General features: G+C 31.9%; 1 protein-coding gene and 1 long non-coding RNA gene across 3 annotated transcripts; one reads left to right on the top strand and one right to left on the bottom strand.

Annotated features, from left to right (window-relative positions):
* Positions 1-11,048, bottom strand: LOC131534092 (uncharacterized). The gene is made up of 3 exons (XR_009269306.1): positions 10,994-11,048; positions 9,592-9,733; positions 1-663 (listed from the first exon to the last, which is right to left on the bottom strand). It is a non-coding gene; the product is annotated as an uncharacterized LOC131534092 (long non-coding RNA).
* tph1a (tryptophan hydroxylase 1 (tryptophan 5-monooxygenase) a) lies at positions 3,380-10,873 on the top strand. 2 transcript variants are annotated; one of them, XM_058766730.1, is made up of 11 exons: positions 3,380-3,856; positions 6,705-6,842; positions 6,933-7,116; positions 7,207-7,307; positions 7,389-7,456; positions 7,536-7,732; positions 7,825-7,960; positions 9,228-9,354; positions 9,444-9,539; positions 9,627-9,760; positions 9,891-10,873. In XM_058766730.1, the coding sequence occupies exons 1-11, from the start codon at positions 3,761-3,763 to the stop codon at positions 10,063-10,065; spliced, it is 1,452 nt and encodes a 483-aa protein (XP_058622713.1). In that variant the 5' UTR covers positions 3,380-3,760; the 3' UTR covers positions 10,066-10,873. The 2 variants fall into 2 exon arrangements, with proteins under 2 accessions (XP_058622713.1, XP_058622712.1); XM_058766729.1 differs by having other exon boundaries at positions 7,207-7,456.
* Positions 11,049-11,693: the final 645 nt, after the last annotated feature.

The following is an 11,693-nucleotide window of genomic DNA, read 5'->3' as shown; positions in this document are numbered from 1 at the left end:
TGCATAATGTAAGCCAAGCCTTCCTTTAATTAACACTGAGCTCGATTTGTGTAGAGAGAGAGAGAGAAAGAGAGAGAGAGCCTGACTCATCACGGTTAAATATCGATTTCTAACATCGATTCGCTTCATCTAACTAACCTACTCCAAACTAATCATCTTCAGCACCAATCTTTAAAACTATCAGCCGCATACGCATAATTTTGTACCCGTTTAAACCCACCGTCGGTATCAGACGTTATCTTGCCCTAACTGACTCATAAATTACAGGTGTTACCTCTAAAAAAGCAATTTATGAATTATAGAACAGTACCTTATGCAAAAATCAAGTATACACTACAAAGATTCCTTTTTATGTTGCCCAGTGTTCACTCTTCTGTCTGTCACAGCTCGTTTGTCATCACATCTGGCGTAATGTCAAAGCGAACACTGTTCAAAGGCTCCTGGGGCTCTGACATTGCACCCATCAGTCATGAAAGCACAGCATCCGTGTGGTCTCCAGACCCCTGGAGCTCAGGCTTTGATGTAGCAGCAGTCCTCAGCCTCCACACACACACACCCCGTGCTGTTGATAGGAGTTTGTTTGCCTTCCGCCAGGTGGGTTTTCCTCAGTTTACACACTGCCCACACACCCCAAACTCTGACACGTGTGGGACATCGCAGCTTCTGGAAGTAGATGGTGTTCTATGTCAGAATTATTTTTAGCCTTTGGTCACACTAGACTTCCAGTGTTCTATTTAAGCATGAAAGTTTTGTCTTGTGCTGCATAATGTTGGTAAACACTGTGGGACCAGCAAATTTTTATATATAAAATGAAAATATAGAAACATTTTTGTAAAAATCTATATTTATACATAAACACATATCTTTTAAAAGTTTGGCATCATTTTTTTAATTTTTCAATGTTTTATTTTTAGTATTTTAAATGTTGTATTTTAATATACATGTATTTTAAAACTATATTTATATTTGAAATGTATGTATGTGTATACATACTGTATGGGTGTGTTTTATAATAAATTGTATTATATATACATATACAGACACATTTATATAGGCATGTATACATAGACGTATATACATTATATATAAATTTATCAATCATATATAAACATTTATGATTTTTTAAATGTTGTATTTTAATATACATGTATTTTAAAACTTTATTTAAATTTGCAATTTTAAATATGAAATGTATGTAATTTAATGTGATCAATCTTTAGTATCTTAGAAATCTTTTGTAACATTCACATACTTTTTGTAACTGACTGTGTGTATGTGTTATGATACATTGTTTTATATATACATATTCAGACACACACATATATTTATATAGGTGTGTATATGTAGACGTACAGTGCCCTCAAAAAGTATTGGAACAGTGAAGACAAAATTGCTCTGTTGGCTGTGGAGTCAAGACATTTGCAAATATGATGAAAAGATGAATATGAGATAAAACTACAGAATGTCACATTTTATTATTAGCCGTTTCAACACATGTTTTACCAAATAAAAAGGACAGCACTTTTAGAGTTCATCCCACTCATTGATGTGAGCATAAGTATTGGGACAGTTGAACATAAGGCTTGTGTGAAGCACGTGATCCTGTCATGAGAACCTCATCCTTCGATCAACACCCCAAAAGGAAGGATGGGAAATTTAGACCTCAAAGTCCCTCTGGATCCTAAAAAGGTGCACAATCCCACACAGACGAATTGGTATTAAGTAGAGTACAGTACGATCCACCCATCAAATCTAATGAAATCTGGTGGCCTAAGACGCCTCAATCTAACGCTTCAAGGGTGCCTGGTCGGAGAGATCATCCTCTTGAGGGCTTTTACTGTAATTTAACCGTGACCCCTGGATGTGGGACAAGGCTCACAAGGCACTGAGGCTGGACAAAGAGAAGGAAAACATCCTGTACGCCCAGATCTTCCCAAGTGGAGTCCCGAGACTGACTTCAGCCACACATCTTTAAGACTCATTCAAGGAATCAGAGTGAATCCTCTTAAAAAACACAGCTATCAACACTCTCTCCATGTTAAGTCTGGAATATACCTGACCCATATAATCATGAATAGGGCCAAATGCTTATTTTACCAACATCAGTTCTACATCCCAAGGTACAGTATTTAAGCTCTTTGCAACTGTTTAATTGTTTGCAATATAGTAAATAAAAAGGCTAAGTTGTTTTATTGGCTTTTCAGCACTGCATTGTACACTACCAGTCAAAAGTGATTTAAAAAAAAAAAGTAATTAATACTTTTATTTGGCAAGGATGCATTAAATTGATTGAAAGTGAAAGTAAAGACATTTACACTGTTGCAAAAAAAAAAAGAAAAGAAAAAATCTTTCAAATAAATGCCTTTTTTGAATAAACTTTCTATTCATCAAAGAATCCTGAAAAAAATTGTTCGGTTCGGAAAATCACAGTTTCCACAAAAATATTAAGCAGCACAACTTTTTCAATATTGATAATAATCAGAAATGTTTCTTGAGCAGCAAATTAGCATATTAGAATGATTTCTGAAGGATCGTGTGACACTGAAGACTGGAGTAATGATGCTGAAAATTCAGCTTTGCATCACAGGAATTAAAAAAAAAAACACACACATTACAATAGAAAACAATTATTTTAAATTGTAATAATATTTTGCAATATTACTGTTTTTACTTTATTTCTGATCAAATAAATGCAGCCTTGGTGAACATAACCTACAACATGAAAAGAGCTCACAGTTCTCTGACTTTATTTTATATATACAGGGTTTTACCTGCATAGAGAATTATGAGGCAAATTTTTTGCTGCCTCTAGCTGTCGACAAACTCTTCTCATTCTGACCGTCTGCTGTTTTGGTTTCGTTCAGATGTTTTATGTAGTATATTTTCACAAAACTGTTTTTGCTTCAAATTTCAAAATTATACAATCTAATTTAGATGAAAACTGCTCATGCTGCATGTATGGAGCATCTTCGTTTGGATCGTGATTAAAATAGAGTGGTTGCCTCTAATTTTAAAAGGAAAGAGCACAGGCAAAGTCTTAGTTTGTTTATATGAAGATTTTATTTATTTTTTTAATTTGTGTTATAAAATTTCAGTTTAGTTTTGTTATTTGACATATTTAAATTTTTCAAAGAAATGTGCAGCATTTTGTCCAAACAATAATAAAAGGAACACATTTTCATTTATAATTTGAATTAAATCTCTTTTTTGTAAAAATAAATAAAAATAAATCGTGAATCAGGATCACACACATACAGTATATTATGTAAATGAAAACTTTTATTTTGGATGTGATTAATTGCGATTAATTGTTTGACAGCACTAATTTGCAAATAAAATAAAATGTGTTTTTAGCATATACAATTGTGCGCCCATAAAATGACTGGCTTATGCTCTTATAATATTTGGTTTTTCATGAGTAGACAGATAAGAGAGATTTCAGGAAAGGCTTTTTGGTGTCCTGTGGACGTTTTTGTTCCTAACTCCAGCCAATGACGCTGCTCTCCTCACACACAGATCTTTTTGTGTGCAGAATGTCAAAGAGAATATGAAAAGGTATGTCTCTCATATGAATATCCCCATGACGTGAGAAGCTGCTCATTTTCCATTTGCTGTCAGGAGGAAGATTAACTCGCCACCCCTCCTCCCCCTCTTCAGGACCTCATAAATAGCAAAGCGCACAGTCTCATTGTATTACAACAATTGTAGCACATCCAGTTAAAAGACTGACGAACTCGTTGAAATAATAAGAAACATCAGCATGTACTCAACTAAAAGCGAGGGACCGCGCAGAGGAAGATCTTTTGACTCCATGAACCTTGGTCTGACATTGGAAGAGAAACAACTTAACAATGAGGTAAGCGCTTTTTTTCCCATTATTTCTATCATTTTAAATGGCAAACTTTTTTTTTTCTTACTCATTTGGTTGATTTGCATACATTTTTTAAATTATATTTCATAATTGTTACTCAGGTGAGAATTTAAGTTTTCAACAGGTGCAGGTTCATATAAAACTAGATTTTCTATGCAAAAAAAAATGACGTTATTTAAGGTGTATAATGCCAAATGTAGATTTCCAGGAAGCATAGGTTTCTGAAATGACAAATGTAGAGGAAACTGAAGCTGACAGATGCCATGGAGCACTGCTATCCAAGTGCAAAAGCTCTCCGTTCGGTTTTACTTGTAACACATCCATGCTTGACACTGTTAGCAATAAGATGTTCCAATCCTCCTCGCACCAAATCTAAAGATGCATCAAATTAAGTACACTTAACAGAGATGTGCGTGGAAGAGTGATTAATTGCAGCCTAATCCCAGTGTTAGATTAAAACAAGAGGGCGCTAATAATAGGCTTCCTCGCTGTCCAAATGAGATTGTTTTAAGACGACAGACACTGGCCCGTCTTTGTTAAACCGAGACGGTGAATTGCAGTACTCTGAACCCTGCCACGGTCAACTCACTAATGCTGTCGGGAATCCTGCTGTCGGGAAGACGAGGACAGGGACGATTACTCTCCCACATGCGCGATAAAAGAAACATGGTCAGTAGACGACAAGCTTTGTTTGAGGGTCAATTGAAGCTCATTTTTTGTATTAAATTACATTTTTAATGAATAATTTTTATATAGCTTAATATTAAATAAAAAGCAATGCATGTTTAATGTATGAAATTAGAAGATTATTCATTTTATTGTAATGAATTAATTTATTATTTATTTATTTAATACTATTTCATGCTAATTATTTATTTAAAGATTATTAAAGATCTTTTTGTATAAATTACTAGTAAAGGAGCTGATGGTCATTCTCTCATAGATATTAAATTAAATGAAATGATTAATTCTTATATGACTCAATATTAAATGCAAATATTATTTCTACAATATTACATACAGATATTACATATTATTAATTAAATTATTGTTTATTTATTTAATACTGTTTGATGCTAATTATGTATTTAATATTAAAGATTTTCTAGACACCTTTTGGCATTTTTGTTTGAACTCTATTGTCAATGAAGGAGTGATGGTCATTCTGTCATAGTCAGTAGATTTTCAGAAATGCAAAAGCAATAAATGTAATGAAATGTTTAAAACTAAATAAATAATTAAATAAGATATAATTTAAAATATATATATATATATATATATGTAAAAAATTTAAATGTGTATGGGTGTATGTACTAAAATTAAATTAAATGATTAATTCATATATAACTCAATATTAAATGCAGATTTTATTTCTACAATAATACATATAGATATTAAATATTATTAATTAATTTATCATTTATTTGTTTAGTACTATTTGATGCTAATTATTATTATTTTTAATATTAAAGATTTTCTGGACATCTTTTGGCATTTTTGTTTGAACTCTATTGCCATTAAAGGAGTGATGATCATTCTGTCATAGTCAGTAGATTTTCAGAAATGCAAAAGCAATAAATTTAATTAAATATGTAAAACTAAATAGATAATAAAATAACATATAATTTAAAATATATATGTAAACATATATATATATATATATATATATATATATATATATATATATATATATATATATATATATATATATGTAAACATTTTTTAATGCATATGGATGGACGTATGTACTTCATATACATTATATATTTCTTATATCACTAATAATAATTATCAGTGTGATTTCTTGGACTTAATCCCACGTCTGCAACCTTGGGACAGGGCTCGTGGAGCGTCCCTCTGCTGGCGCTTATGTTAAGCAGGTCATGATGACTGTCGCTGTCCGCGGTGCTGAACTGACGCAGGAAACAGCACCTTTAATTGGATGACCTGTTCGCAACTGGAGTTTTTTGTAGTTTAGGATTATTTAAAAACAAACCCCTCAGTGACCAAAATTTAGTCATTTAAAAAAAAAAAATGTGTAAGACTACAAACTGTAAAAATGACTACAATTAAAATCTGAGTTTAACTGCTGTCTCAAAACAGTCTAATAAAAGTGGCATCCTGCAGTGAAGTTAATTGCACTTTTTGACCTCCTTGAATTTCACTTCTTTTCTTCTTCTTTTTTTTTTTTTTGAATTTCACTTCTAATAGAGTTGAAAATCAGAAATGACAGAATGCCTATAAATTATGATAGTATGGCTATCACTATAATAAATTCACAAAAACTATTTTATTTATTTATTTATTTTTAATATATAATTGATCTATTTATGTATCATTTATCTATGTATGTAATGTATGTATGTATGTATGTAGGTTTGTGTATATATATATATATATATATATATATAATTGATTTATTATTTATTTTTTTATAAAAAATTACTTATAAGTTATATTATAACTTATTATTTATTTATTTTATTTTTTATGTTGTTTTATAACATGATCCTAAAGTTTTGCACTCTTAACAGGAAAGTTCAAAAGCTTTAGACGAATACAAATAAAGTTGTATGTGTGGCCTTAAAAGGGATTAAGTGTTGTTTACCACACACTTTAATCCACATGATCTGATTGACAAGCCATGAGCACATGACTTAGGGTTGGATTTAAAGTGAGCTGAAGATGTTGATGCTACACATAAGTCATGTAAAACAATAAATGAAGGGGGAAAAATCTTATCTAATTTTCAGCTTTACAAATGACCTTTGATGACCTAATTCTACCTGACCTAATATGACATTTATTTATGTTTTGTGCCTGTGTTTTACAGATGAACAAATCTGCTTTTCCAAAGATCGAGGAGAATAAAGACAACAAAACCGCGTCTACAGAGAGAGGTCGGGCTGCTGTTGTGTTCTCTCTGAAGAATGAAGTCGGTGGGCTTGTCAAGGCACTAAAACTTTTCCAGGTGAAGGGTTGCAAGATTTTCTTGCATGTTTAAATATTCCTTTACTTGATTTAAAAAGGATAACATTAACCATCATATATAAATCAACAGGAAAACCACGTCAACCTGGTGCACATTGAGTCCAGAAAATCCAAAAGGCGCAACTCAGAGTTCGAGATCTTCGTAGACTGCGACAGCAACCGCGAGCAGCTTCACGAGATCATTCAGCTGCTGAGGAAACACGTGAATGTGCTCGAGATGGACGCGCCTGACAACCGCCTGCCTGAAGAAAGCGGTACATGAATGAATGACAATATCAGACAGATGTGACTTTTTATAATTACTAAACAAATACTCAATATTTGACGGTTGGTTTTTTCTCCAGAGATGGAGAACGTGCCGTGGTTCCCGAAGAAGATTTCAGATCTGGATAAATGTGCGAACCGCGTGCTGATGTATGGATCAGACCTGGATGCGGATCATCCAGTAAGTGGCAAGATTGAATCTCGATTACCACATCAGTGTGCTGTCATCATGTTGCTCACTTTTACGATTCTGTTACAACAGGGATTCAAAGACAACGTCTATCGCAAAAGGAGGAAGTATTTTGCAGACTTGGCTATGAGCTACAAACAGTGAGTTTTTAAATATATTTTAACATAAGAGTAATACACATTTAATATAAGTCTAATTAAATGTTGGCCCTTCCATCAGTGGAGACCCCATTCCCCGTATAGAGTTCACAGAGGAGGAGGTGAAAACATGGGGAGTGGTGTTCAGGGAGCTGAATAAACTCTACCCCACACACGCCTGCCGCGAGTATCTCAAGAACCTGCCCTTGCTCATCAAACACTGTGACTTCCGCGAGGACAACATCCCGCAGCTGGAGGATGTCTCGCGCTTCCTCAAAGGTGAGAGAAAGTGACGTCAGTTCATCAAATGTTGGTTTGTTCAGGATTTATAGACTCTTTTCTTTATAACATTGCTTTATGAACTGATTCAGAGCGCACCGGCTTCACCATCAGGCCTGTGGCTGGGTATCTCTCCCCACGAGACTTCCTGGCAGGTCTGGCCTTCCGTGTGTTTCACTGCACTCAGTATGTGCGACACAGCTCAGACCCCCTCTACACACCCGAGCCGTGAGTACACAAACAATCAAATATTACCACACTTAACTATGGTATGACTGTCACTCTAATATATTTACAAAAAATGATATATATCTATAATATATATATATATATATATATATATATATATATATATATATATATATTTATTTGAAGAGTTTATTTGCAAAAACAGATAACGCCATTTTTTTTTTAGATTTTCAAAAGTCATGTTTTTTATTATGTTTTATTCTGTTAGTTAGCTGTATTTTGTCGTTGTTGTTGTTTTACTTAATCAAAATAACCCAACCGCAGTTTGATTGAGATTAATTAGAATGCACAATGAAAAAACATGATTTTTGAAAATTGTTCAAAACAGTTATCTGTTTTTGCAATTGAACTCTCCATATATATATATATATATATATATATATATATATATATTTTTTTTTTTTTCTTTTATTTGGATTCACAAGACAAGCAACAAAAACGGAATCCAAACACTTTGGTGTACACACACACACACACACACACACACACACACACACACACACACATTATTTGTTCTATTTTGTGTTTTTATACATAAAATAAATTACTAAATTCACAATATTTTGCATTTATGCATTTAGTTTTTATCTATAGGCTATATTGCAACTTTCATGTATATATTCATAATTATAAGTACATATTCACAATTTACATTTATATATTCAGACTTAAAACTATATATTCAGATTTACTTCTATATATTCGTGATTTACATTTTTATATCACAATTTGTATATATTTGTAATCTGTATATAAATGTGTACATAAATTAAAATTTATAACTAAATATTCAGATTTATATTTATATAGTCAGATTTATAACTATATATTCTGATATACATTTATATATTCAGATTTTTATTCTGATTTACTTCTATATATTCATAATTTACATTTACATATTCAGATTTTATATAATTACTTCCTGTTTGGCGCTTCATATATAAATTTATGTTTATGTATATAAAAAAAAATGTATATTAAACATTTATATGTCATATATCTGTCTTTATATACAAATTTTTGTATATATTTATATTTATATATATATATATATATATATATATATATATATATATATATATATATATATAGTGTCAAATTATGTTTATTTCAGTGAAAAAATATATTTTTAAGGTAGATATGCAACAGACTCTATCTTTGTTTGCAATAATTAAAGAACTGTACTGATAAAGGAATTGCTACTCTAAGCAGGTGATCATGTGAACACATCTGTCTGTTTTAGAGACACATGTCACGAGCTGCTTGGACACGTCCCTCTATTGGCCGAGCCCAGCTTTGCTCAGTTCAGTCAGGAGATCGGTCTCGCGTCACTGGGAGCGTCGGATGACTCTGTACAGAAACTCGCCACTGTGAGTAATGACAGGCCTTGAGACTTTACTGTTTTTATGTGAATATACTACAAATACATATTTATTAACAATTCCATTCTATGTTTCAGTGCTATTTCTTCACTGTGGAGTTTGGCCTCTGTAAGCAAGAAGGGAGACTGAGAGCTTATGGAGCCGGTCTGCTGTCCTCCATCAGCGAACTGAAGGTAATGAACCACAAAAGCTTTCTCTACATGATGCATACTGCATGTTTTTCACCTTATAAATAGAGATGTTTGTTCCTTTTCATCCAGCATGCACTCTCAGGAAATGCCAGGATCTTGCCCTTTGACCCCAACGTGACAAGCAAACAGGAGTGCATCATCACCACCTTTCAGGATGTTTACTTTGTTTCGGACACCTTCGAGGAAGCAAAAGTCAAAATGAGGTAATAGAAAATGAAACTGTATTCTTACAGTGAATTAAATGATTTAAAAAATTGCTAAAAGGTATTTACTGCATACATCATCAGATATTTTGCACTATAATTTGCATTTAAAATTGAATTTATTTTTTAGGGAGTTTGCAAAGACCATTAAGAGGCCATTCTCAGTGCGCTACAACCCGTACACACAGAGTGTAGATGTTCTGAAGGACACAACCAGCATCAACAACGTGGTGGAAGAACTAAGACATGAGCTGGACATCATTGGAGATGCACTAAGCAGGCTAAACAAACAGTTAGGAGTCTGAAAAATGAAACGTTTCCCATTACTTCATGTACCAGTTCAACTGTTTTGTCGCATTACTTCACTCTCCAAATCATGTATGGCATGAAAAACCCACCAAACGAAGTCAAATCCTTGTGTCTGTTTATATAATTAGTTTGGCTCTTGTTTGATTAAATATGTGGATCAACAAAAGGTGTGCTAAATGCTTGCAAGTGGAGTTCTTGTATTTTATGTGAGATTTCTACTTGATAAGAAGGTATTTATGCAAGGTGACCACAATGGTTCTGGTTAAATTAAGGCTACACAAGTGACCGTTAGTCTTGTGCAAAAACGATGTCTGCTAATATATTGGTGGTTTCAGTTTGCATTTATGTCATTTGTTTCAAATTGGCACCTTATGTTTATTTATTCAGAGATACTGAGATATTATAGGTATATAAACAGTATCTTTGTGAGTCTATGAAACATTTAGTACAGTGTAAGCTATGTGTTATTGTTTCTTTATTTAAAATGGATGTCTACATGGAGTAGAACCTGGAATAATCTGTATTTATTAAAATGCATGTAAATATTGCATTGGACATGGAAGAATATTTTTAATACAAGTTAATGAATGCTTAGCGTCTCTATGAGTAATTCGTTAGAAACTAAACGAAGTATGCCTATCATTTCAAGTTTAGGTTGTAGAGAAATTTATTGTTCATATGCTTATAATAAAATAAATATTTGTTTTTCTACTGTAAATGCCATATAGTGTACAATTTCTTACTTTCTTCTTTACATTTCATGTGCTAATGTACAAACAATCTTGAGGGGCGCTTGTCGGCTCAAATGCCAATCTCTACTGAGTCTTATTCAAATCTCAAGACATTATTTGTCATATAGGACGCATATGTGTATGAAAGTAAAATCTTTTAATCCTATAACTCTATGTATACAAGTATATTTACCTGATAAATAAATGGAAAGCGGCTCCAGCAGTATCTATAAACGTTTTAATCTCCTGTGATTGGTTTATCCTGACAAGCGCTGAGAAAAGAAACAGAAACCACGTGACTAAGTCAAAAAGAACAAATGTTTTATTTTTATACTTAATTTCCTTGTCTTTGAATACTATCGTGCTTTCTGATAGGCCTACTTGTTTATGATTTGCATTTTACATATGAAAATATTAAATCAATTTCAAATTCATGTTGTTTTAGAATTAAAATTCCATTTTAGAATCGCATACAATTACATTTTATATTATGTTTTATAATTTATTGTAATATTGTATTATTGTATATTATAATATCGTGATATTGTAAATTTAGTATTAAGATATTACATTTTTTCTTAATATGCATTTATGTGTAAAAATATAGTTTTTATATCAAATATAAATAAATAATTGTATACTTTTATCTTTAATTATTATAATTTAAATATCATTATATTTAATTATTTGTTTTAGTACGTATATATGTATATTTGTTTTAAATACTGAACTAAATTTCGTTTTTATCTCAAATATAACAATAATTTAATATTAAAATTGTCTAATTTAATTACTACAATTATTATCATTCAAATGCCAGAATATTTAGTTATTAGTCTTAATAGGTATATGTTTATAATAGTTGTGTTAAATATTGAAACAAAATGAAATTC

This window comes from Onychostoma macrolepis, chromosome 25 (assembly GCF_012432095.1).
Source record: "Onychostoma macrolepis isolate SWU-2019 chromosome 25, ASM1243209v1, whole genome shotgun sequence".
In the NCBI taxonomy this organism is placed as follows: domain Eukaryota; kingdom Metazoa; phylum Chordata; class Actinopteri; order Cypriniformes; family Cyprinidae; genus Onychostoma; species Onychostoma macrolepis.
This window is presented reverse-complemented; position numbering and strand designations above follow the sequence as displayed.

Bases quoted from the DNA above. Each gene is read 5' to 3' on its own strand.
- tph1a (XM_058766729.1), top strand. From the start codon at position 3,761: ATGTACTCAACTAAAAGCGAGGGACCGCGCAGAGGAAGATCTTTTGAC. The intron at 7,117-7,206 runs GTACATGAATGA...TTTTTTCTCCAG, and splicing joins CCGCCTGCCTGAAGAAAGCG to AGATGGAGAACGTGCCGTGG. The intron at 7,457-7,535 runs GTGAGTTTTTAA...CCCTTCCATCAG, and splicing joins TTGGCTATGAGCTACAAACA to TGGAGACCCCATTCCCCGTA.